The 27270-nt window shown below is 46.8% G+C and overlaps 1 protein-coding gene across 1 annotated transcript; it reads left to right on the top strand.

Annotated features, from left to right (window-relative positions):
- Positions 1–27183, top strand: MKRN1 (makorin ring finger protein 1). The gene is made up of 8 exons (XM_049774851.1): positions 1–104; positions 12120–12248; positions 20215–20444; positions 20977–21203; positions 23372–23586; positions 24311–24421; positions 25027–25165; positions 25485–27183. The coding sequence occupies exons 2-8, from the start codon at positions 12127–12129 to the stop codon at positions 25695–25697; spliced, it is 1257 nt and encodes a 418-aa protein (XP_049630808.1). The 5' UTR covers positions 1–104; positions 12120–12126; the 3' UTR covers positions 25698–27183.
- Positions 27184–27270: the final 87 nt, after the last annotated feature.

Here is a 27270-nt window from a genome sequence, read left to right as displayed (position 1 = left end):
AGCCCCGCCGCCACCTCCCCGTCCGCGGGGGCGGGCGCCGGGGGAGGCGGCGGCAGCGACAGCGGCGGCGGCGGCGGCGGCTGGACCAAGCAGGTCACCTGCAGGTGAGGGGGCCGAGGGGGGACCCGCCCCGACACCCCGATCCGCCAGGGCGCGCCGACCCCCGCCGGCCGCGCGCTGTCACCGCCGCCGAGGACGAGGTCGGGGCCCTCCGCCGCCGCCTCCTCCTGCTGCTGCTCTCCTCCTGCTCTCCTCCTCCTGGTCCTCGTCGCCTAGTCGCCCCGATCGGCCCCAGCCGGTCCGACCGCCCCGACCCCCGAGGCCCAGCGCCGTCCCTTCCCTGCCGTCCGTTGGTAACGTCCCCGCGTCCCGTCCCGTCCCGCCCCGCCCCCGGAGGCGGCTTTTCTCCCTTTCATCAGCATTCATATTTTTGCTCCTTTCGTCTTGATGGCTTGTGGCCGGTTCGTGCCGAGCTTTGTCTTCGAACCGAGCTCCTTCGGGCCTGGCCTGGCTTGGCTGGGCCGTCAGGGGGTCGTAGCTCTGCACCCCGGGTTTTCCTTGGCCGGGGACCCCCTCCCGACATGGAATCCCCGTGTCCGAAACGGAGCTCCCTGGGAGATAGATGGTTTTGAGGCCCCGGAGTCGGGGATCAATAGCATGGGAGGGGAGGAGGGAGCACCTTAGGGTGTGGGGTCGGTTTTAGGGGGGATCTTTGGGGTCGGGGGGGTGTCTGGCCGGTAGGGGATTCAAAGACAAATACATTGGGGGGGTGGATATGATTGGCTCTTGGATGACGGTTCGGTTCTCTAGACATCATCCGTGCGCAGGTTTCGAACAAATAAAAGATACAGCTTGGCCCCAGCAAGGGGGGCTTGGTTGGTTGAATTGGGTCGAACGGCACTCGCTGGTTCGATTGGGTTTTTGCGTTGGAAAGGAATCAGCAGAGACTAGAAGCTTGGGCCCAACCCCCTTTAAATTTTTTTTGTTTTTGTTTTTGTCGGTTGAGAGGGGGTTGGGAGATGTCAACCGAAAGGCGGTTTTCCAGCCCCTGGGCCGGCAATGCAATGCGCAAATGCGTGAACAGCCTCCTAAGAGATCCGCGGACACGATCGGACCTTGCTGGGCCCGGGCCCGGCGACGTTTGGGGCCTGATGAGCGTCATTGGGTTTATTTTCAGCGCTAGGATGCTGCAGACACGAAAGAAGGAAGGCTTTTCGTGAGCAGTCATCTGCGGAGCCTAAGAATGGAAGCAAGGGCAGAATCTCGAGGAATGGGGATTTATTTTAAAGGAAAAGAAAAGAAATCTCTGGTCTCTGCGTCCTGCTTCGTATCTGCGTCTGCGTTTCTCCGCGCTGCAGTGCTGCAGTTGATTTATATGTGGCGGTTGGAGCCGGGGGAGGAAGAAAAAAAAAAGCAATTGTGAACCTTTGTATTCCAGAACTTTCTAGCTATCCACCCCTTCAGCCCCAGGCAGCTACACCGAAAATGATTCTTCCTTGGGAAGGGGGTTTCTTTTAAGATCCAAGACTCTAGGCTGCGATTTTCTCTAGGCTGCTCCAATCTCGGTTCTGTCTGTCTGGCCCTGAGTTCGCGGCCCCCAGGTCTGACGTTTCTGCACCATCTCCCCATCTCCGCAGTGACGGAATCCTGCCTGTAACTGGAGATCTCAGGAAGGGCTCTTCTCTGCGGGGGATGACCACTTAGCATCCTCTGCCTTTCCTTCCCCTCCAATAGATATTTATTTCTCCTCTTGCCTTTTATCTCTCCTTCCTCATTAGCTTCTGAATTAAAAAAAAAAAAAACCCTTTACTGTAAGATTTATGTATTTAAGAGCTAGATTTAACAGAGCAATCTAGTACTTTGAATCATTGTGTTACCATATTTAGGTTAGATGTGCTAGTGAAATTACATATCTACATAGATATTTTTTGGGAGCATTTGTTGGAATGGTTCTCTAAAAGCAAATAGAAGTTAAATATGTCACGGATTTTATTTTGAAATTGTTTTCAGTTGTGATTTATAAACGCTTTTTTGTCTGAATAGAGGAATATCAAATATGTTTTCTAGACTAAGATCTCAGAGCTGGGACCCTTTTTTATTGTTGTGTTTGTAAGGTTTTACCCAGACTCTTGTATATATAAGCAGCTTTTGTTTACTTGATTTTTGGATCATGCCTGGTGTTGCTCAGAGGTTATTCCTGGCTCTGCGCAGGGATCAGACCTGGCTGTGATCAGGGAACATGAGTGCCTTGGATGGCAAGCACTCTACCCACTATACTACCTCTTTGGCCCAGTATATTGCTACTGTTTTAGTAGATTGTGGACTGATAGTGATAACCTCACTACCTTTTTTTTTGGGGGGGGGGGCACACCTGTCATTGCTCAGGGGTTACTCCTGGCTGTCTGCTCAGAAATAGCTCCTGGCAGGCACAGGGGACCATATGGGACACCGGGATTTGAACCAACCACCTTTGGTCCTGGATCGGCTTCTTGCGAGGCAAACGCTGCTGTGCTATCTCTCCCCGCTGTGCTATATCTCCGGGCCCACCTAACTACCTTTTGAATATGTGTTTATAAGGACCTCTGTTTTCACTTACTAACAAACACAATTGTAAACTAGCTAAGACAAAGGAGCAAAGACCCTGTTTATCTTTCTGTGACAGCCGTATTCAGTTCTGTCACTAAATTAGGGTATACAGCTATATAGATGTAGTGCTGTGCTGTATTCTCAGTGTTCAATTCCCATGCCACCCAACAGTTGCTATCCTGGGCCTTTATCCCAAAGAAATGAAAACTTCAGGGCCTGGGGATAGATAGAACAGCGGTAAGGGCATGTGCCTGACCCTGGCTCCCTCCACAGCACCAGGTGGCTCCCCAAGCATTGCCAGCTAGATCCCTGCACCAGCGAGCCCCTCACCACTGCCAAGATGAGTCCTCAGGCCAGAGGGCCCAAGCAGCACCATGTCCTCAGGCCCTCAAATTGAACCACTGGGGTCCGATTGGCTGAGAGTCGCTGGTGGGGTTCCCTGGACCTCCCAAGTACTGGTTGGTAGCCCCCTTCCCTTCCCAAAAAAGACAAGAGAAATAAAAATTTCAAGAAGGGGCCCGGAGAGATAGCACAGCGGTGTTTGCCTTGCAAGCAGCCGATCCAGGACCAAAGGTGGTTGGTTCGAATCCCGGTGTCCCATATGGTCCCCTGAGCCTGCCAGGAGCTATTTCTGAGCAGACAGCCAGGAGTAACCCCTGAGCACCGCCGGGTGTGACCCAAAAAACCAAAAAAAAAAAAAAAAAAAAAAAAATTTCAAGAAGGAAGGAAGGAAAGAAGAAAGAGAAAAAAGGAAAGATAGAGAGAAAAAGAAAGGTAGGAAGAGAAAGAAAGGAAAGAGAGAGGAAGGAAGGAAGGAAGGAAGGAAGGAAGGAAGGAAGGAAGGAAGAAAAAGAAATCATTCGTTCATTCTCAGTATGTTGGTTGCTGAGCCTCCTTTGAAGGGAATGGACCAAAGTGGAGTGTTCTTCTGTATTTGTGCCAATTTCCTGGCCTATCTTGGAATTTGATAAGACTGTTTTCCTCAGGTAGGGTCTAATCCTCTTAGAAGAGAGGAGTTTCTTGGATGATGGCTGTTTCTAATTGCTTAGTCATTCACGTTTTCTTCTTGCTTACTAGTCCCTAAATATTTCTCTTGAAATTCTCTTTCATTGTGTTTTGTTTCTGCAGTTTTAAGCGAAAACCGAGTGAGCCCTTCCCCATAAACCGTGCTGTGCTGCCCCCACCAGGCTGTTGTTGATATTTTACCATTGCTCTTGGTTCTGGTTCAATTGTGTTGTATTGAAACAGACCATACTTAAAGTTGTCATTTGTGAACTTCAGTTTGGAGACTGCCTCCTTTCCGAATGGCAGATTAGTCTTTGATCTGGCAATTCCTACACAAAATACAAGAACATTTTCATTTTAGAAACTGAAGCAGTAGTAGAGCCAGTAGTGTGTTTGCTTTGCATGAGGCTCACCCAGACTGTCAAGAGAGTGGTTGTGGCCCAAAAACTAAAACTAAAAGGAAAAATAACTTCCATTTTATTTATTTATTTTTTGTTTTCTTTGGGTCACACCTGGCAGTGCTCAGGGGTTACTCCTGGCTCTATGCTCAGAATTTGCTCCTGGCTCGGGGGACCATATGGGATGCCAGGATTCGAACCACCGTCCTTCTGCATGCAAGGCAAACAAACACCCTACCTCCATGCTATCTCTCGGGTCCATTCATTTAAATTTTTTTAAGTTGGGGCTGGAGAGGTAGCATAGCACAGTGGTAGAGTATTTGCTTGCTTGCGACCGATCCAGGACTGACAGTGGTTCAAATCCCAGCATCCCATATGTCTCCCGTGTTTGCCAGGAGCGATTTCTGAGTGTAGAGCAGGGGTTACAGCTGAGCACCACTGTGTGTGACACCCCCCCAAAAAAAAAACCCAAATCAAAAAGTCAATTTTAAAGTTTAATTTTTGTATTGTTTTAAAAAGAATAGAAATGCTGGGGCCGGAGCGATAGAACAGTGGGTAGGGTGTTTGCTTTCCAGGTGGCCGTGACCTGGTTTTGATTCCCTGGCATCCCATATGGTCTCCCAAGCCTGCCAGGAGTAACCCCTGACTGTTGCTGGGTGTGGTCCAAAAATAAAATAAAAGTGATAGAAATTCTTTCAGGAATTCTTTATCAATGTACTGCTGTGCTATACTCGATAAAATACATTGTTTGAAAAATAAATGGTGATGTTTTGGAGGGGTGGTTCCTGCTGTGCCAGCAACCCCTGGGACCACACCCTGTGAGTCACTTGTACCCATCCTGTCTAATTATGTCCCTGCCCATTCACACACACACACCCCCCATAGAGTATGCTGTGACAGGTAGTGGGAGCAGCAGACACTTAGGTGGCAGTGAAAAGGTCTTCTAGCCAAGGAAAGAAAAAGTGATTTGTCGCAAAAAAAAAAAAAAAAAAAAAAAAGTCATGAATGGCATGTACTTAGCTACTTCTACAGTTTCTGTTAATACATGAGTATTGCTTTTTTTTTTCTTTTCTCTTGCTTTGTCTATGTCCACACCTGCTGTGCTCAGGGTTTAATTCTGGCTCTGTGCTCTGGAATCATTTCTGGTAGGCTCAGGGATAAAGTACTGGGGATTGAACCCTGGATTAGCCACACCCAAGGCAAATGCCCTTCCCTTTCTGTACTATTGCTCCAGTCCCCCAGTATTAAATTTTTAGCAGAGGGTGGGGGACAGATATTTATTGTCTAGTTTAGAAAAGTTACAGTCATCAAATATTAAATACAGAATCAATTTCTTGGGGCCAGGGAGATAGTACAGGGGTTAGGGCGCTTATCTGGGTGGTAACCATCCTGAGTTTGAATTGCTGGTACCCTCTATGAGCCTCTGTGCACTCACTACTAGAGGTCACATTTAAGCACAGAGCCCTTGATAGCAGTTGCTTACCACTGGGTGTGGCCCCAACCCCTCTCCCTTGAATGAAAACAAAAACAAAATAGAAATGTGCCAAATTAACTTTTTGCACTTTGAATAAATCTTCAGGTTTATACAAAGAGTGGTGGTTCTGTGACCAGAACACAGGTACTATGAGGCTTTCTCAGAATCTGCTTTATAGCTGCTGACTAGTTTCTGGAAGTTGTTTGGTTCTGTTGTGCTACTCTTAGGACTTCCTGTCCTAGATCTTAATGAGCGTGCTTGGGTATCCCAGAGGTACAGCAGCATAGAATGGAGTCAGTTCTATTTGTCTTTACTACTGATAAATGTCTGCTTGGAGCTAGTGAATCCTCAAGGTGGAAGGAACTTGTGAAATGATGCTGAAGACATGCTCCTCTGTCTGGTCCCTCTACACCAAAGTACCTTTTAGATTGATTTTGTTTGGGGAAGATATTATGGAAGTGAGTTGCCTTTTTTCCTTTCTCTTCTGGCTTCTTTACTATCATTTGAGAGACGGAAGACAAAACTATCCCAAAACCCAGACCATACGTACCAAGCAGCTATGTACAATGCTGCTCAGTATTCAGAGGTAATAAATGAGTAAAGCTTGCATTCTAGTGTTGCTGTTGATTTTTCAGGATAACGTGGTTTTATTTTTCTGCTTGAGTTTCTTCTGTGATTCCAGAATGTGGTTCATTGCTGGATAGTTAATTTCTCTTGCCTTACATCGAGCCAGATGTATGAGGGAGTCTCCTAATTATATGCCCTTTGTTAAGAGTGCAGGCAAAGGTTATTTATCTGGTTGAACTTACCTAGTGGCATATTATGTAGTTCTCTTGCCCTCTGGATTGCAAGGCAGTCCAGAGGGCATGCACTGATCTGTGCATGTTCGCTTAAATGCAATGTCTGAAAGTGTATTTGGATCTGGGATATAGCTCAGAAGGCAGGAGTGCAATGTGAAGGAGCTTCAGAATATGGAAGAAGCACTGCTCTGAGCGACTCACAGCAGGGACAGGTATGGACTGAAAAACTGAACTGGAAAACGTCTACCTGGTCTGTTCTGACAGAGCAGGGAGAGATAGAAGGAGAGAAGAATAAATGATATGGGCGACACAGCAGTTTTTCTTCACATACAATGACCTTATTTATTTATTACTAGGACTTCAATCCTTTCATCTAAAAGGGCCATAAAATTAAGATAGAATGACTTATTGGGGTTCTGTAATAGGTGATAGCTAAAATGGAAAGCTACCTCATTCTAATCCTGTGGCTCTTGAAACTTGGGATCAACTAAAGCCTTCCATGCAAATATACATACATACATGTATATATATATATATATTTACATGTATATATATACACACATACACTCAAGATGCCCAAGGCACATCATTTGGAAGGGAGTTGAATGGGGTACTATGAAGTTGAGAATCTCTCTCTCTCTCTCTTTTTTTTTTTTTTGGCACAACACCCGCCTCTTCTCAGAGCTTACTCCTGGCTCTGTGCTCTGGGATTACTCCTGGCATTCATTGTTTTGGGGACCAAATGGAGTTTTGGGATCAAATCCAGCAAGTGCCTGAGCCACTATGCTATCTCTGGCCCCAAAGACTTGGTTCAAATCCTTCAGTGGTTTCTTGACCCACTGAGCCTTGTTCCTGGGGTAACTGACCCTGTTAGCCCACCAAATGTGTTCTATTCTCTTCCCTCTTGGTCAGAATGCTATATTATTCTCTGGATGCTCATTTCTTACAAACTGGCCCTCAATGCCATTTGAAGGCATGTAACTCAAAGTGGGTTCACAAAAGTTTTGGCAGCTGTGAAAGGTTTTCGAAAGTTCAACAACCACAAATTAAAATTTTGGGGGCCAGAGTGGTGGCACTAGAGGTAAGGCTTCTGCCTTGCAAGTGTCAGCCTAGGACAGACCACAGTTCGATTCCCCCAGCGCCCAGCCAGGAGTAACCCCTGAGCGTCACCGGGTAGGGCCCAAAAAATCAAAAAAAAATTATTTTTGAAGCTTAATTCATCTGAAGTTATTTCTGGTGATGTTCGCCTGTGTTACATTTCTTGGCAAAAAGGTTTGATCATGAGTGGGAAAAAATCTTCACAAGACCAAGTACTTAAAAAGTACCATATTAGAATATACTGAAGCCAGGTCCTCAACATGTTAGATTTCCTTTCACTGTCACTGACTTCTGGAGGACGGTTTTCATGGTATCTCAGAAAGTCCTGGTGGTGGCCCAGAGAGATCTAAAGTTGCCTCTCCTCTGCTGACCTCAGTTCAGTTCCTTGGACCACATAGAGCCCCCGGATAATTCCAGTGGCCATTTGCTCCCTTGTACAAGACCAAAGTATTTGAAGGGTGGATGTTGCAAAAGTGCTAAGGATGTGGTCAAACAGTGAATTGGGGAGCTAAGTTCCTTGAAGCATCTCATCTCATTGGGGAAAATGAGGTCAGGGTAAGCAGGGAGGTGCTGGCTGAGAGGAGACATAATTTGATATGATGAATAAAAAACCTGACAAACCGGAGTGCCACAGTTGGCTGAATGGAGAGCCTGGCAACTAGTTTTCAGTGGCAGACATGGGCGCTCCTGTGTGTGGCTGAGATTTAGGGGCCACTTTTCTGCTTGAGTTCCCTGTTGATGAAGACTTAAAACTTGACTAGTATGCATGTGCATTTCTGATTGACCACAAAGAAATATTGAAGAGCACCTGGAAACACACACCTTATATTAAGGGGAAATCCCTGGATTTGATCTCATGGTTCCCCAAAACTGCCAGGAGTTAGATCTTGAGCACCCCTAGAAAGAATAGCTGAAGTCCCCTGCACAGTGGATAGTACATGGACGACTCGTGTTTGACACACTGCATCCCAAACAGTCCCCCAAGCACCGCCAGCTTAACTCCTGAGCATTGCTGGGTGTGGCCCCCAAAAGAAAATTTTTCTTTCTTTTTGTTTTTGTTTTTGGGTCACACTCATCGGTGCTTAAATTAATCCTGTCTTTGCACTCAGAAATTCTCCCCTGGCTGGCCTGGGGGACCTTAATGGATGCAGGATTCGAACCACCATCAGTCCTGAATCAGCTGTGTGAAAGGCTAGCACTCTACCACTATGCTACCTCTCCGCACCCCCCAAAGAATTTTTAAAAGGGACAAACCTGTTTGTTTTATTGTTTAGAATGGGAGTGAAAGACTCAGCAAAATAGCAGAGTTTAAGGCTGTGCCTTGAGTGAGGCAAACCAGGGCTTTAATTTCTACTTTAATGCTGGCATCAGGTACAACTGCTACTTCCTCAGGCTTTCTCCATGCACCAACTCAAGGATCACCACTTTGGAAGGCCAGGCTGCCTCCATCTCACACCCCAAAGAAAGAACGGGAGTGAAATATCTTGCTAACAATGAACTCTTTGGATTCTGTTTCAAAAGAATCATTCGTGATAATCCTGCAGAGCTGATAACAATGACATTTATCTTTGACTTGTTTGGGTTTGAAACATGACTTTTGTGGCTTGAATCAAAAATGGTTAGTTTAAGAGCCGGAGAGATATAACGGAGGTAGAGCATTGCCTTGCATGCAGAAGGACAGTGGTTCAAATTCCAGCATCCCATATGGTCCCTCGTGCCTGCCAGGGGCAATTTCTGAGCCCGGAGCCAGGGGTAACCCCTCAGCGCTGCTGGGTGTGACCCAAAAAAACAAAAAATAAATAAAACTGTAGGGCGCTGTAGGACCTTGACAAGACAACTGTTAACACCTATCTGTTAACTTCTTTGCAAGGGGGTGGGGACAAGCCCAGTGGTGCTCAGCGGCTCTACTCAGCTTACCTGGGGCAAAACAGGCACCACAGCCCTTCAAGCTTGCTAGTGTCTTTCTTTCCTTTCCTCCCCTCCCCTCCCCTCCTCTCCCCTCCCCTCCTCTCCCCTCCATTCCCCCTCCTCTCTCCCTTCCCCTCTCCCCTCTCCCCTCTCCCCTCCCCTCCCCTCCCCTCTTTTTTTTTCCCTTTGGGTCACACCCAAAAGCAGCGCTCAGGGGACCATATGGGATGCTGGGATTTGAACCACTGTCCTTCTGCATGCAAGGCAAACACCCTACCTCCATGCTATCTCTCTGGCCCCTAGTGTCAAATATTTGTCGTTACCTGGCTTCACTCTGAAGGCAGCACACAGGCTTGCTCATAGGTGATGTTTAGCTTTGGGGCGCCCAACTAAATAGAATGGAGATCTTGCTGTTGCTTCTTATGAGACTGAAAATGAACCTTGTTCCAGGGATGGCTGGGGTGGAGGGTGACCCAGACACTTGTATATGATGTTCTCTATGAAAGCAAAGGCCTGTGTCACTTCCCAACCCACACAGTATTCAAGAAATTGCACTCCATCTTCCTTCACCCACTTTATTGATTTAGCAGGTCAGAGGTAAGGGCTCATTTTTCATTTCTAGCAAATTCCCAGATGGTAACGCTGATTGGCCCTGCAGATACTATTTGGAAACTGCTGAGTCATGTTCCGACATCTGGTTATTGGCAGAAAGCCCCTTTATTTATTTATTTTTGTTTGTTTTTGGTTTTGGTTTTTGGGTCACACCCAGCAGTTCTCAGGGGTTACTCCCAGCTCTGTGCTCAGAAATCGCTCCTAGCAGGCTGGCGGGGGACCATATTGGGTGCCGGGATTCAAACCACCATCCTGCATGCAATGCAACGCCCACCTCCAAGCTATCTCTCCGGCCCCATGGCAGAAAGACCCTTTCTTCATTCCATCCCTCTTCCCTTCCTTCTCTTTTCACCCTCATTATCCTCCTCCTACCCTTCTTCCCTCTTCCCTCCTTCCCTCCTTCCTTCTTAACCTCCTTCTCTCACTTGGCAGTGCTCGGGTTTACTCCTGTTGGGATTGGGAGACCATGTAAACTAGAGAGGAACAAACCTGGGCTTTTTCATGACCAGTTCCCTACCCATCTCTTCTTAGGTTCTTTGGCTGATCTGATCATTATCAGGCGAGGAACCCTACAAAGATTTGGTGTCTCCTGACAGACGTCTGGGGTTTTTCTCCTCTTGCTGAGGGGAGAGAGCTTGGGGCTCCAAAGGAGGAAGATGTGAAATGGTTCTTAGGAAGATGAGAAGAGCAACTGTGAAGTAAACAAATGCTGGCCTGGCCAGGCCAAAACAATGGGCCTGGAATTTGAGTCCCACTTCCTGCAGCCTCGGTGTGCCAGCTGCTTCTAGATAGTTCCCTTCCTGAGGTCACTCTGTTTACATTCTTGGAAGCAGTTTAGGGGCAGGTCAAAGGTTCTTCCTGAATCTTGGTCCTTGTCCTTTCCTGCCCTCAATAACCCCGTGTCCCGGAGACTCAATTTCACTCTTCCCTAAGGTAGAAGCATAGGCCCACGTGTAATCCTTTAAAGCAGAGGATTATGAACGGAATGATGATTTTCCTTTTCCTCTGCTGTTGCAGCAGTTTTGTTTTGTTTTTGGGCCACACCCAGTGGTGCTCAGGGGTTACTCCTGGCTGTCTGCTCAGAAATAGCTCCTGGCAGGCACGGGGGACCATATGGGACACCGGGATTCGAACCAACCACCTTTGGTCCTGGATCGGCTGCTTGCAAGGCAAACGCCGCTGTGCTATCTCTCTGGGCCCTGTTGCAGCAGTTTTGCTTCAAAACGGAATAAAAATGGTTCATTGAAGAAGTACAGCCTATTGTCTGTGAGTTAGTATTTGGACCTATTCTGTGTCTTTGATTTTAGAGATAGAGCTGGCCTGGCAGTTGCATTTGTGGAAAATAAGCAGTTGTCTGTCTCCCTGGGACTGTAAACGGAGCTCGTCTGCCCTAATCAGACTCACAGCACCTCAAGAGTTTCCAGACAGAATTCCTTTTTGAAATATTTACTTATACATTTCTAAATTTTGGGTCCATATCCAGTGGTATTAGCTCAGATCTTGCCTCCTTACTCTGCACTCAGGAGTCACTCCTTGGAAGCCTTGGGGGACCATATAGGATGTTGGGGATCCAACCTGGGTTGTCTTACAAGGCTTGTGCCCTACCTCGCCCTACCTCTGGGCTCGGAATTCCTGTGTGTGTTCCTGTGTGTGTCTGTGGTGTGTGTGTGTGTGTGTGTGTGTGTGTCTGTGTGTGTGTGTGTGTGTGTGTGTGTGTGTGTGTGTGTCTGAGTGCACGCATGCAAGCAGCCTAGATAGGTTTAGTCTCTGACTCCATAGGGTCCTTTAAACTGTTCCTTAAATATCCCCTCTAGCTCTTGGAGTACAAAAAGAATGGAAATTTTTTTTCAAGCACAAAAGACTGCGGGACCAAGATATTTGTTAAAGAAAGGGTTTTCTATGGCCTCAGCACCTAGCCTTGGGGGATTGCTCAGGGTCTTATCATGCAGATTACCTCCAGGCGACTGGGAGCTCCGCTGATTGGTGCATTTAAATTCCTCTTGGAGGAGGTTGGAACGGCCCCGTTGGTTCGTATAAATCTTGTGGTGGCTGGTTCTTAGGATCTCATTTCTTTGGCCTGGGTTCTGTGTTCCGAGCTGGTGTGTGTAGGATATCGTGGTGATTCTGCTGCTTCCGTAAGGCAGCAATGATCTGGCCCTCAAGAGCCTGTTAGCCACGAGTTCTTTTGTTGTCCTGGGCTTTGGTGTTTAACCGTCTTTGTGGTTCTTTGTCTCACAGGTATTTCATGCATGGGGTTTGTAAGGAAGGAGATAACTGTCGTTATTCACACGACCTCTCTGACAGTCCGTACGGTGTAGTGTGCAAGTATTTTCAGCGAGGATATTGTATTTACGGAGACCGCTGCAGGTAAGTATTCATTTCTCATCAGTTCTGTTTTATGGGACAGTTGAAAGGTTTGGGGAGAAGCAGTAAAATGCCTAATTACGTAGCTTTCGTGAGTACTTTCAAAAGTAGACCTTAGCTATATAAGCAGACCCATATTGTTTTAACTTTTCATTTTTGAGACCCACCTGGTGGTGCCCAGGGCTTACCCCTGGCTCTGCATTCAGGGTTTGCTCCTGGTGGGTCCAGGGGGCCATCTGGAGGGCTGAGGATAAAACCTTAGCAGGCTACGTGCAAGGCAAGTGCCCTTCCAGCTCCAGCTCTAGGTAGTATCTTCTAAAAGAATCGTACTTGGCAGTGCTGGGGAATTGAACCTCGGGTATCACAAATATGCTAGATATATCTACTACCTTGTGAACTACCACCCCCTCCCCGCAAGGTTACTTTTTCACTGGTTTTGTTTTGGGTTCATCCAGAACTGCTAAGGGGAGAACCACAAGGTATTGGCTATAAAGAGCCTTGGATTCTCTCCATGCTTTGTGGCTGGCTGGCTGGCACCTAGCCCTGTAGTGATAGAATCAGGTCTGCCATGTGCTTTGCTTAAATTCCAGCCTTATTCCTCACCCTAAGCACCCTGCATTATTATGGGTTTTTGTTTGTTTGTTTGTTTTAACTTTTGACCTGGCTGTGCTACCAGTAGAACGGTAGGGTCATATAGAGCTTAGGATGTCATATGTCACAAAAACAAGTTATTAGGAGCTTTGGACTATACCTGGCTCTGCTCTGGGAAATGCTGGGGATCAAAGCTGTGTTGGCTTCAAGTGAATCTATTAATTATCTGTTGCCCCTGCCAGAGAAAGTGAGGTGCTGGGTTTTGGGTCAGTCATGTGCTGATTCTCTCTTTTTTGTTTGTTTGTTTTGGTTTTGGGTCACCAGGCATCGCTCAGGGGTTACTCAGAAATCACTCCTGGCAGGCTGGGGGACCATATAGGATGCCGGAATATTGCATGCAAGGCAGAACGCCCTACCTCCATGCTATACTTCTGGCCCTTGATTCTCTGACTTTTTTTTTTTTTTTTTTTTTGGTTTTTGGGCCACACCCAGTAACGCTCAGGAGTTACTCCTGGCTATGCACTCAGAAGTTGCTCCTGGCTTGGGGGACCATATGGGACACCGGGGGATCGAACCTCGGTCCGTCCAAGGCTAGCGCAGGCAAGGCAGGCACCTTACCTTTAGCGCCACCGCCCGGCCCCCGATTCTCTGACTTTTGACATGTGCTCCCACTTGAGCTCTGCCCTTGGCCCTAGTAGGTCCTAGCAAGTTGAACTCGAGGGAGAGAATGGGGTTTGGGGGCATTTAAGGAAAGTATTAGTGTGAAGGTTGTTAATCTGCCCAAACCTTTGTGAACACCCAGTTCCAAAACTAATTAGGTTAAGAGTGATGGGAAATTCCTCAGGAATGTTACAGAATCTGTTTCAGGACTGGAGGGATTAGTCATTAAATTACCTGCCTCCATTGATTGAGTTGGTAATTCTATTAGTACAGTTTAGTGGTGGTGTATCCTACTGAGAAATAGGGGTTTGAGGCCTTTTTCTCTTTGGCCAGCCAAGCAGGAGGGCCCCAGAGCCACACCAGGAAGTGGTGCTGTGTTGCTGGGTAGGCTTGGCAGTGCCAAGGGGTATCATTCAGGGTCAGCATGTGCTACCTGGGAGTTACCACATTTGAGGAATGACAGAGTCCAGGCCAGGAATGTGTTTTTTTGTTTGTTTGTTTGGTTGTTTTTTTTTTTTTTTTGGTTTTTGGGCCATACCCGGCTTTGCTCAGGGGTTACTCCTGGCTGTCTGCTCAGAAATAGCTCCTGGCAGGCACGGGGGACCATATGGGACACCGGGATTCGAACCTTTGGTCCTGGATCGACTGCTTGCAAGGCAAACGCCGCTGTGCTATCTCTCCGGGCCCACAAATGTGTCTTTAAGAAGAGTTCATTACTTGTAATTGGGTGGCCCCTCAAAACAACCCCATTACTTGGTGGGGGGGGGGGCAGGCTTACAGCCCAGATGGGCATAGCTGGGTGGCTCCAGCTATATCTACTCCCACCTTATTTTTTTTTTTTTTTTTTTTTCTTTTCACCTTATTTTTGTTTTGGAACCCCACCTGGCTTTGCTTAAGGGACCAGCTAGGGTGCTGGGAAATCAAACCTGGGTTGCCAATCCAGGCAAGTGTCCTGCTTATTGAACAGCCCTTTCTTTCAGTCCCTCCAATTTAAAACCAGGATCACACCCAGCTTGTTGGGGGAGCTATGACCTGATCCCAAACTACCACACACACACACTTGCATAGGTACAAGCATACTCCTGACCGTCATGCTAGGTGAGGCTCAGTCAGGCAACGTCAGTCATTTTGTGTGCCCTATTTTGAAATTGTGCCAGCTATGGAGTTTAAGTATTTACTGGTCAAACAAAGTTCTTAGTGGGTAGGGAATTAAGAAATTAAGGAATCCCTTAATTCCCCACCCACTAAGACATCCCACCATAGGACAGCTAAAAGAAAGTTGAAAGCTGGGGCCGGGAAGGTGGCACTAGAGGTAAGGTGTCTGCCTTGCAAGTGCTAGCCAAGGAAGGACCGCGGTTTGGTCCCCTCAGCCAGGGGCAATTTCTGAGCCCTTAGCCAGGAGTAACCCCTGAGCATCAAATGGGTGTGCGCCCCCCCCCCCCAAAAAAAATGTTGAAAGCTCTGTGGAAACCCTAATCTTGAGTTTAGTCACTTTGATTTTGTTTAGGATTTTTGGGTCACACCCAGCAGCTCAGAGTTTATTCCTGGCTCTGTGCTCAGAAATCGCTCCTGGCAGACTCGTGGGACCAGATGGGATGCTGGGATTCAACCACTATTTGTCCAGGTCGGCTATGTGCAAGGCCAATGCCCTACCTCTGTACTATCTTTCAGGCCCCTGAGTTTAGTCACTTTGTGCTGGTAATTTTTGTTGTACTTTTGCTGAACTGGGGAAAAAACACAATGACACCACTCAGAACAAACCTGATAACATATTTTGGAGAGATTTTTTTTGGTTGCTGGTGGTTGGTTTAGTATTAGTTTTTTTTCCCCCTCGCTGCTTCTGAAGCCTGGGCCTTGCCCTCTTTAATTCCCTGTACTGCTCAGGCTCTTAGGCCTTTTTAAATTTAATTTTCTGTGTGGAGACCATACCCAGCTGTGTTTTGTTCAGGGCTTACTCCTGTCACCACTATGTTCAGGGGTCACGCCTGTCAGTGCTCAGGCCTTTTTGGGTGCTAGGGTTTTGCATACCAGTCAGCTATGTACAAGTTTTTACCTGCTATTCTTTATCTGGCTCCATATGTTGGTTTTTTGGTTTGTTTTGAATCTTAGGCCACACCCTTTAGCATTCAGGGCTTCATACTGGAGGAGCTCAGAGATAACACCTGGAGATGGCTCAGGAGGCCATAGGGGATGTCAGTGTCAAACCACATGTAAGACTGTGCTCTCCTCCTCCTCTCTGTACTTTATCTCCAGCCCTGTGCAGTTATTTTGGAAGTCGGAGATGTCAAGTCTCTATCCTGTTATGAATGAGCAGGTTTTTTTCTCTATGCCACAGAACTTGGATCCTGCTTATATCAGGGTCAATCCCAGGGTTCCGACACACAAAGCATGTGTACTGACAGGCCCTTTGAACCATCTGTTGGTCTAGATTTTGCTAATAGGACAGGGCAGATTTTAGGCCACCTTAGCGTACAACCAGGTTCCTTAATGGTTCATAGTGAATCTAAGTTGCCCACCAGAGAAGGGGGAAAAACAGCACTGGAGACTTGTCTGTGCCTGTGGCTTCTGGCTGCCTGATGCAGCACCTTGGCTTGCTAGACCAGTACCACATGTATGAGTGACCCTGAGCATAAAGATGGGATTTTGTGGTCAAAGGAATAAAAATTGTCTGAGGACCCAAGAGACTGGAGGATACATATTTCAGGCCAGACAAACAGATTTATCCCTAGCACCACACATGCCTCCCTCTGCCCCCAGCACCTCTGTGAGAGACCCATCTGTTAAGGTCTACATTCTGTATGGCAAATAACTTGTTTTACAAATAGCTTTATTGGTTTAGAACAGAGTGATTCTACCTGAAGCAAACCTTGGTGGACACTGGTTGGTCATAGGCAATGATTTAAAAAAATATTTCGTAGAAGGAATTATTTCTTAAGATTTTTTTCCCCCAGGGTGGTTAATTGTTTTAATCTTGGGACCTGCCCTTGTCCACTACATGCCAGGCAAGGGCTCTGTGGGCTATATTGTGGCTAGATTTTGTTTTTGTTTTGTTTTTGGGTCACACCCGGCAGTGCTCAGGGGTTACTCCTGGCTCTATGCTCAGAAATCATTCCTGGGGCCGGAGAGATAGCATGGAAGTAAGGCATTTGCCTTTCATGCAGAAGGTCATCGGTTCGAATCCCGGCGTCCCATATGGTCCCCCGTGCCTGCCAGGAGCAATTTCTGAGCATGGAGCCAGGAGTAACCCCTGAGCACTGCCGGGTGTGACCCAAAAACCACAAAAAAAAAAAAAAAAAAGAAATCATTCCTGGCAGGCTCAGGGGACCATATGGGATGCAGGGATTCAAACCACCATCCTTCTGCGTGTAAGGCAAACTCCTTACCTCCATGCTATCTCTCCGGCCCCTAGATTTTCTTTTTTGACTTGTGAACGGGGCCCGTGTTTTAGGCTTGATTTTCAGACAGTATTCCAACACTAGTCCCTTTACTAGGTTCCTTCTCTGTGAGCCTTGCTGGTGGCTTCCGGCCATGTGCTAGGGAGTGTTGCCTTGCTGAGGATCAGACCCGAGGGTTCTCTCTGAAGCAGGGGTCTCAAACTCGCGGGCAGCGGCCCTCCGTACAACATTTTGTGGCCCTATCCTAGAGGAATCTTTTTTTGTTTTGTTTTGTTTTAGTTGTTTGGGTCACACACCCCAATGTTCAAGGCTTACTACTGACTTTGCATTCAAGGATCACCCCTGCTTTGCCTCCTGCGGTCCCCAGATAAATTGAGTTTGAGACCCCTGCTCTAAAACATAGTCTTAAGTCCTTCAAGGGCCCCTGCCTCCATTTTATTTTATTGGTATTTGGGTCACACCCAGCAGCGCTTATAGGCTCTGCACTCAGAAATTGCTCCTGGCCGGCTCAGCAGACCTTACGGGATGCTGGGATTCGAACCACCATCTATCTGTCTTGAATCCAAAGCAAACGTCCCACCACTGTGCATCTCTCTGACCCCAACCCCTGCCTCCCTTTTGAAATTTTAGACAAGATCAAAAGTTGCATTTTGTTTATTCAAAGCAGCTTTAAAGTCACCTGACTTAGACCTGCCACTAATTTTGATCCTGTCATCTGGTAGCTCTGAAATGATGAAATACTCTGGCTTTTGGGGTCAAGCACTAGTGAAAGTACTTCTCCTTCCCTTTAGCCTTCATTTGCAAATATCCGGTTCATGGAGTGAGACGTGGGTGTTGTCTCCTGTAACAACACAAATTACTTACTTTTGCAAGGCAGAGTAGAATCAGGGTAAGATTTGAAATGATAAAAATGATTGAGCCTGGGCCCGGAGAGATAGCACAGTGGTGCTAGCCTTGCAGTCGATCCAGGACCTAAGGTGGTTGGTTCGAATCCCGGTGTCCCATATGGTCCCCTGTGCCTGCCAGGAGCTATTTCTGAGCAGACAGCCAGGAGCCCTGAGCACCGCCGGGTGTGGCCCAAAAACCAAAAAAAAAAAAAAAAAAAAATGATTGAGCCACTTTGTAAATAGAAGCCTCAAGCTGAAGAATAATCTTTAGTTTGTATTTTTTTTGTTGTTGTTGTTGTTGTTTTTTGGGTCACACCCGGCAGTGCTCAGGGGTTACTCCTGGCTCTACACTCAGAAATCGCTCTGGGCAGGCTTGGGGGACCATATGGGATGCCAGAATTTGAACCACTGTCCTTCTGCATGCAAGGCACCGCCTTACCTCCATGCTATCTCTCTGGCCCCTTTAGTTTGTAGTTTTAAGCAGGCCTATAGAATTTAATTGCAACCACCGATAGTATTATAGCAGGATTCTGTTTGCTATATCATTTTTCTGAACAAATCAGTGTAAATGCTCAATAGTTTTCTTTGGGGGAAAGTTGCTTTTTGGGGGGGGGATTGGGCACGCCCAGTAATACACAGGGGTTATTACTGACACTCAGAAATCTCTCCTGGCTTGAGGGACCATATGGGATGCCTGGGGATAGAATGGGGGATCGAACCGTGGTCCTTCCTAGGCTAGCACTGGCGAGGCAGACACCTTACCTCTTCATGCCACTGCTCCAGCCCCTGAAAGTTGCTTCTTGAAGGAAGTTGTTTTACTATATTTGGAGATGTGATTTAACAATAATTTTACAGAAGAAAGGCAGAGGGAAATAAATGTAAATAGCAAGAACTCAGGGCCAGTGAGGTGGTGCTAGAAGTAAGGTGTCTGCCTTGCAAGCACTAGCCAAGGAAGGACCTCAGTGGTTTGACACCCCCCCCCCCCCCCGTGTCCCATATGGTCCCCCTGAGCATCAGATGGGTGTGGCCTGGAAAAAAAAACAAAAACAAAAAATAAATAAAAGCTCAAAGCTCTGAGTTGGGAGAGAGAGCACAGTGGTGTTTGCCTTGCAAGAACTCCGGAGAGGAAGTAATCGAGTGAATTAATGAGTTGTTTATGTTTTGGCTTTGGGGCCACACCTGGTGGCCCTCAGGGATTACTCTGTGCTCAGAAATCAATCCTGGCAGGCTAGGCTTGGGATGTCCCTACCACTGTGCCATTGCTCGAGCCCCCTGTAGAAAATATTTTTACAGAATTTTAGGTGTTACATGATTTCAACAACACAACCTAAGTATACCCAGTTATTTAGTGGTGATTATTTGGTGTTTGTTTGTTTATTTATTTTTGGGTTTTTTGGGGCCACGCCCAGCAGCGCTCAGGGGTTACTCCTGGCTTGATGCTCAGAAATCGCTCCTGGCAGGCTCGGGGACCATATGGGATGCCGGGTTTCGAACCACCATCCTTCTGCATGAAAGGCATGCTATCTCTCCAGCCCCTTGATGTTGATTTAGTCTTTAAAGGCTTTCTCTGTTTATAATTGAGTTAATACACATAACAAATTCTTTTGTTGCTTTTGGGTCACACCAGTCCATAGCTCAGGGTTACTCCTGGCTCTGAGCTCAGAAATTGCCCCTGGCAGGCTTGGGGGACCTATGGGATTCTGGGAATCAAACCCTGGTCTGTCCCCAGGTGGGCCATGTGCCAGGCACACCCTATCATTGTGCTGTTGAAGGAAATACTTATTTAAAAACTGCTTCTTGGGGTCAGAGCTATAGCACAGCGGGCAGGGTACTTGCCTTGCATGTACCTGACCCAGGTTTAATCCCTGGCATTCTATATGATCCCCAGAGCCTGCCAGGAGTACCCTTGAGCGTCACTGGGTTCCCTCCTCAGTAAAAACAACCCTACTTCCCCCTCCTAATAGGGATCATTTATTTAAAAACTGCCTGTTGGTTCAGAATTTTTGGATGTCCTTACCAATCAATTTAGTCTGCAGAGACTGCCTGGGAACTCTGTAAAACTGCTGGCTCCAGATTGGTGTTTATCAAGGTTTATTGGAGCCAGAGCCGTTATTTATTCCAGTAATGCCTGTGGGACTTTGAACTAAGTTGTAGAGTTGAAATGGCTGTGACTGTGTGTCTGACGTGCTATGAGTATTTGACCCTCTGATCTATAATACAGTCTTTTACTTCAGTAAGTTCCCTGAACTGGCTGTGGGTGATCTGGTATAAGGAAGGGGCTTATCAATTATGCAGGACTTAGAGCTCTGCTCCAGACTAAGCAAAGAGGTAGTTAAAGTGTTTCAGCAATTTGTTTAAAATTTTGGTACAGTATTAGGAAATAGGACATTGCATCTAGAGTTAGCGTGAATTACTTTTGTTTTTTAATCTTTTAAGATATGAACACAGCAAACCATTGAAGCAGGAAGAAGTGACCGCTACAGATCTAACTGCAAAACCAACTCTTGCTGCTTCCTCAAGTCTCTCATCAGTAGTCGGACCAGTCGCTGAAATGAATACGGGTGAAGCCGAGACAAGGAATGCCAACTTTGCCGCTCTAGGAGTGGGTTCGGAGGACTGGGTGAATGCCATTGAGTTCGTTCCTGGGCAGCCGTACTGTGGCCGGAGTGAGTATTGTGAAGAATAGAGCAAGCTAGAAAGTTTAGAGTCCAACAGTCACCCCACCTTCCTGCTTTCCCTATTTATTCTAATTTGAATACTTGGACCTGGATCACCTAAGATTTACATAGTAAACTTGGGAGACCAAATAGCAGTGAATAGATTGTTTGGAGGGGCCGGAGAGATAGCATGGAGGTAAGGCGTTTGCCTTTCATGCAGAAGGTCATTGGTTCGAATGGTCCCCCATGCCTGCCAGGAGCAACCCCTGAGCACTGCCGGGTGTGTCCCCAAAACCACAAAAAAAAAAAAAAAAGAATGTTTGGAGAAGCCTCTTTGAGTATTCAGATTGCAGATAAAATGCTTATTCCAAACCTAATTTTGGAGATGCAAGCACTGGAATGCTTGAGTAGTTCGTCACAGATTAAAAGTTGGTGCACTGTGTGTGCTAATTAAAGTATGTCTATAAGCTGCTCGGTACCTTGCAATTCATCTTTCTGCCTTATCCATGTTGGATTTTTATCACCCTCTTACACATTTCAGCTGCCCCTTCCTGCACCGAAGCGCCCCTGCAGGGCTCAGTGACCAAGGAGGAAGCTGAGAAGGAGCCCTCTGCAGTGGAGACCAAGAAACAGCTGTGCCCTTACGCAGCTGTGGGCGAGTGCCGCTATGGGGAGAACTGTGTGTACCTCCACGGAGACTCCTGTGACATGTGTGGTCTGCAGGTCCTGCACCCCATGGATGCTGCCCAGAGGTCACAGCACATCAAAGTAAGTGGGGGCTCATGTTCGAAGATGAGGGGTGAGCTAACTTACTTCCTTTGTGACCCTGTGACTGACCAATGCCTGAGCAAAGGTGTTGAAGTATGGAAGGACATCTGTAAGAGGGGGTGTTTTTCTTCCTCTGCTTCTTGAAAAGCTTGATCAAGAGATGCTTTTAGGTTCCCTGCAGGGGTGACCTGGTGATCCACAGCTTTCTGTCTCCAGACATTGAACTCTCTTGCCTGTTGGGAAAGGTTTCCTGGTAGTGATCCCTGGAACCCCACCCCCACCCCCCAACAGCTTGGAAGGTGACCCGTGGCCCAAAAAATTATTTTAGGACTTCAAATTAGGGTTCCCCCCCCCCCCCTGAATCCTATGCCATATTGCTTAGTCTTCTCAGTTACACCTCTCATTGGTGTTCAGTGAAGTACATACTATATTGCCCAGTCATTGCCATTATTTTGCCCAATGTGTTCTATCATCCTCAAAGAAACCCCAAGCTTCCTGACTCAATGATTTGTATTCTTCATCTGATGGATCTGTTCTGGATTTGATTGTGCTAGACGTAGTGTAAGAGTGGAATCTACTGTGGCCTTTTGTGACTGGATTATTTCAGTTTATTCATGCAATAGTTACACACATTTATTTGTGGCAGCACTTTTTGTTCCCACTCTATAGTTGATGGACATTTAGATGGGTTTTGTCTTATGGTTATTATGAACACGTGCTGGGCATGTGTGTGGAGGTTTCTTTTGGATGTGGCTTTGTTTGTCTTGGTCATATGGTGACTAGTATATAAGAGTTTCTGGCTGAGGTTTTGTTGTTTTGAGTGGAGAGCCCGTGTTTGTATTGTGTATTTAATAAGAGTTTCTTGATCTTGAGAGCTCAAGGGGGCCTTTCTGGCCTACCTAGTAGGCTGTTCCTGACAGTGCTCAGATGAAAAGATTCAGGATCATGTGGTGTGGTACCTGGGATATTCTGCTTGCAAGGCCAGTGCCTTAACCATTGTTCTCTCTTCAGGCCACTGAGATTGATTTTAAGAGCATTTGTAGCAGCAGTTGAGACAATCCTATCTACCTATCTGATATATTTGGCTACATGAGATTCACAGATTGAATTGTTGCTTAATTTTAACCTGAAAATTAGATAGTGCCTTCTGTGGGATTTTTAAATATCAGTGACAAAATACACTAAAATGTGATTAGTATGATTATGAATGATCTCATTCCACTATACATCTGTGTTCTTGATAGTACTTTTCATACTAGCCCAAAAGCATCTAAATGCTGATCACCTGACCCAGTGGACAATTAGAATGAAGTATCTATAATAGGGCTTTACTTGGCATGAAACAGATGAAGTATTGATCCATTCTACAGCACAAATAAGTTGAAAACATACCCAGTGAACTGCCAGTCACAAAAGGTCACACATATTTAAAGTATCCCTGGTAGGCAACTCATATAAAAGCAGTTAATGGGCTAGGAAAGATGAGTGACCTTCCCCCCCACCCAAGAGTTCTGTTTTTTTTGTTTGTTTGTTTTTGGACCACACCCAGCAGTGCTCAGGGGTTACTCCTGGCTGTCTGCTCAGAAATAGCTCCTGGCAGGCACGGGGGACCATATGGGACACCAGGATTTGAACCAACCACCTTTGGTCCTGGATCGGCTGCTTGCAAGGCAAACGCCGCTGTGCTATCTCTCTGGGTTTCTTACGAAGTGGTGAAAATGGTCTCATTCAGGAATAATTGGTGGTGATGGTTGTTAACTGACATAACCAGAAAACTGGTTGGTTGTACATTGAAGAAGTGAGTACTGGGCCTTGCCCTCCAAGCCCTGAGCACGGCTGGGGGTGATCCACCCACCCCCAAAAGGGGGAGTGCAGTGGTCTCATAATTATATAGAAGAGCTTTTTTTGATGAGAAAATCATCTTGCTTGTAGGTAACAGGCAGAGGAGGTGGGCTGCCATAGGGGGCGGATGGGAATTGTTTACGTTGAGCCCTCACATTCTGACTCACCACTACCAAAACCCCCCTTGATGCCATGGACATCAGGGCTGTCCTCCATGTCCCCGGGGCGTCAGCAGTTCATCAGACTCCATGCCTGAGTCGTTGACTGTTGGGTTTGAGTCTAACTATGAGTGACTTCATGCAGTCTTATCTCTCCGCTTCTTCTAGTCTTGCATTGAGGCCCATGAGAAAGACATGGAGCTCTCATTTGCTGTCCAGCGCAGTAAGGACATGGTGTGTGGGATCTGCATGGAGGTGGTCTATGAGAAAGCCAACCCCAGTGAGCGCCGCTTTGGGATTCTTTCCAACTGCAACCACACCTACTGTCTCAAGTGCATTCGCAAGTGGAGGAGTGCGAAGCAATTTGAGAGCAAGATCATAAAGTGAGACTCCTCCCCAACCTTCGTTTGTGCTTTCTATTTTGGGGAAGAATTTAGTATCTTGTGCCAACTCTCAACCAGATGGACCGCATTTAAATGCATGCCTTTTATCTCAAAAACTGGGTATTCTAAGGGGATTTCTTTGTATTGCAGCTGCTAGCTTCTAGGTTAGTTTGGTGTATTTACTTGATTGGAATGAGGAAACCCTCTGTATCCGTTAGCATCTTCGTGCTTTTCTGAGGAGATTGTGTTTAATGGATCAGCCAGTTTAGGCTCAGTGAACACGTACCTAGCTCTGAATGTATGTTTCCTGACGTTTGACATTTTCCACTTTCCTATTTCATTCATTAAGCTAGCCAATAATCCACCATCCTTTAAAGATTGTTCTCATAACCGAACAAAAAGTACTTAATCGAAACAGAGCAAAGTTACAAGAAATAAATTTATTTAAACGAAAGAAAAAGGAGTCTGTGTGAAATGTCTTCTTTTGTTGTTGGCTTTTTTTTAACATATTAAAAACCAAAGTTATTTATGATATTATGACTATTTTTAAATGAACTGGCTAGCCTTTGAGTTGGATTTACGAAGGCGTTTGTTTTGCCTCAAAAGAAGTGGTCAGTGTGTGTTGGTGTATCTCTGAATCTGGAGGTGGCGCACCCGGGTGTGTCCCTTGAAGCGTGGGCCAGGGAAGGGGAATTTGCACTGCAGCCTGTTCATTGTTTCCCAGGTCCTGCCCAGAATGCCGGATCACATCTAACTTTGTCATTCCAAGTGAGTACTGGGTGGAGGAGAAAGAAGAGAAGCAGAAACTCATTCAGAAATACAAGGAGGCAATGAGGTATGAGCACGGCAGCCTTTTCTTCAGCTCAGAGCCCGGCCAACTAGGGCTGACTTTAGAAAGAACAGCGCTGCGTTATACACTCCTACCTCCTTCCTACCCTTTCTTTTACTTCCCAGTACAGTTTATTTTGTTGCCCTGATGACACTTTTCCCTGTATTGTGTGTGTGTCTTGCTAGATAGAACACAGCCCTGGGGGTATTATCCTGCTAAGGGCCTGTATCATAATGAAGTCTGGACTGCCGGTGGTCACACTCATTGAAGAGCATTTACCTTCCTTACTGTCTGAATCCTTGTTACAGTGGTCCTTTATTCTTGTGGATGAACTTTCTTAGATGATCTTTGCCTTAGGTGCCACACTGAACTGTTACACAGTATAGACTGATGGAACAGTCTCTCTTTGCAGTTAGTGTTTCCTGCATATTCTTAGAGTACACACTTTTAAGAGCACATGTTGGGGCTGGGGCAGGCTCCAAATAAGACGTACTGTTTTGTTTCTTCCTGTTTTTTGTTTTTTTGTTTAAAAAAAATAACACCCCGGATGATAGTCAAATACGAGACCTGAAATCCACTGTGAATAAGGGCTGCGCTATTTTCCTTTCCAGCAACAAGGCGTGCAGGTATTTTGATGAAGGACGCGGGAGCTGTCCATTTGGAGGGAACTGTTTTTACAAGCATGCCTACCCTGATGGCCGTAGAGAGGAGCCACAGAGACAGAAAGTGGGAACATCAAGCAGATACCGGGTAACTCTCGCTGTTTTCTTTGAGGGGAAAGTCCGTCCTGCACTCTTAGTCCTGCGTAGTTGCGTGGGGTAGGGGCGAGAGAAGCCAGAGAATGAGGCCTCAGGACACGGGGAGGGTGAGAAGGCAGCCCTACAGAAGGTCTAATAAGCTGCAGCCTGGCCGTCGGGCCCTGCAGAACCCAGGGGAGGAAGTGGTACAGTGGAAGCCCTAACTTGGAAGTCTGGTTCGTCAGGCCCTCTGGTGTGCCTTAGAACCCAAGTGCATCGAAGGAAGATGCCACGCGCCAGTGCCATCCCTATCATGGCCTTGTTTTTTACAGGCCCAACGAAGGAACCACTTCTGGGAGCTCATTGAGGAAAGAGAGAGCAGCAACCCCTTTGACCACGACGAAGAGGAGGTTGTCACCTTTGAGCTGGGCGAGATGTTGCTTATGCTTTTGGCTGCAGGTGGGGACGACGACCTGACAGACTCGGAAGACGAGTGGGACTTATTTCATGACGAGCTGGAAGATTTTTATGACTTGGATCTATAGCAGCTTGGCCTGGCCGCGTGCCCCGGGCTCGCTGAGCCCCAGACAGTAGCCGTCCCTGTGCTGGTGTGGCAGTGCCCGTGGTCCTCTCCTAGGCAGGCCTCGAAACTCCAGGTGCTGTCGTGATCCTCCTACCCAGGGCCTGTCTTCTCGACCCCCCACCTTTCCCCCAAGGAGTGTGTTGTTTTCTCTGTTCAAAAAAAGTTTCAAAAACCAATCTTAAAGTTAGTTTGTGGTTTTTTTGTTTTGTTTTGTTTTTTCTTTTTGTTTTTGGTAATGGTTTTGATTGTCAGACAGTTAGTGTAGGTTTGTTGCCAGATTCAGTCTAGGGGAATGTGTGTGGAATTACTACACTCTTGGTGAGGACCTCAGGTTCAGGTAATGGCTGCGGCCTCTGGGCACGGGGTGGGTTGGTGAAAGGATCTGAACTGGCAAGAAGTTTTCAGCTCCAGACTTCAGGGCTGTCTTCTTGAGGCTTTGGTCAAATCTGCACATCTGTATTTTGGTTTTTTTGATCTGTTCTACCCTGCCACCCCTACCCTGTGCACTCGATCTGTGGTTTGGGTCTCTTGTTCAGTTGCACACAAGGAATAAATACTACTGGGTAATCAGAACCAAGTGTGAAGGTCTTGGGAGTTTCACTATGTGGAGCACGATGGGAAGTTGAGAGGACACAAGGGCTAGGTTTTGGCCTTGGGTGCAGGCAGAACTGGACGGGATACCTCCCATCCCTCCCCAAGGCTGCTGAACCAGCAGGCACACCCAGGTAGTCCGCTTCTCACTCTGCAGAGATGCAGTGTTCTTTAGCGGGGAAAACTTGGCCATTCTGGTTCTGTCCAGGGTTGGAAAGTAGGAGAGGACCAGCAGTTGTGGATTCTAGTTGTTTTAGAGCAGTGCCAGCTCTGTTGATGTAAATAGAGAAACGGGTGTAGCCATAGAGGTGAGCGCTGTCTGGTTAGCCCATATATTAACACAAACTGGGTCTTGGATACACAGTTATATTTAATGTTTTCTGCTCCCTTAGCCTTTCCAGTCTGGGCACTTTTTGATGAACTTTGTCCTCGTTCGAGGGGTTTTGTTGTCGGGTTTTTGTGTTTGTTTCTGTGGGTATTTGCCTCTTTCCATCCCCGAGCTTTGCGGGTAGACAGATGTGATTCCAAGCTACGTCCCGAGGTGTTTCTTGTAGTGGAGTCATTGGTTTGCAGTAATAACGTCCTGCTTTTCCACTAAAAGGGGGGGGTTGGTCATTCACAAGACAAGCTAAAATCCAGTTATTAGAATTCCTGAAAGGGAAGTTTTAGCTTTGCGTTGTGTTGCTCTATTTCCTAAAAATAACTCGGAGATGCTCCTCATTTGTCCATCTGCTGCTCTGATTCCTTGATCCCACCTGTTCACTTTAAGAAAACAAGGAATTGTTGCAGAGGTCTCTGTATTTTGCAGCTGCCCTTTTGTAAGAAGCACTTTTCCCAAATAAAACAATAAAAACAAAGCTGGCTCTGTTTCATGTGATGAGCTGTCTTGTCTCGGAATGCGCCCAGGTTAAGCCATCCCTTGGATCTTTGATTGTTGCTGTCCA

Source organism: Suncus etruscus, chromosome 1 (genome assembly GCF_024139225.1).
Source record: "Suncus etruscus isolate mSunEtr1 chromosome 1, mSunEtr1.pri.cur, whole genome shotgun sequence".
In the NCBI taxonomy this organism is placed as follows: domain Eukaryota; kingdom Metazoa; phylum Chordata; class Mammalia; order Eulipotyphla; family Soricidae; genus Suncus; species Suncus etruscus.
This window is presented reverse-complemented; position numbering and strand designations above follow the sequence as displayed.

Excerpts from the sequence above, each read along its gene's own strand:
- MKRN1 (XM_049774851.1), top strand. The coding sequence starts at position 12,127 with ATGCATGGGGTTTGTAAGGAAGGAGATAACTGTCGTTATTCACACGAC. Across the intron at positions 21,204-23,371 it reads AGAGGTCACAGCACATCAAA|TCTTGCATTGAGGCCCATGA; the intron begins GTAAGTGGGGGC and ends CGCTTCTTCTAG. Across the intron at positions 25,166-25,484 it reads GAACATCAAGCAGATACCGG|GCCCAACGAAGGAACCACTT; the intron begins GTAACTCTCGCT and ends TGTTTTTTACAG.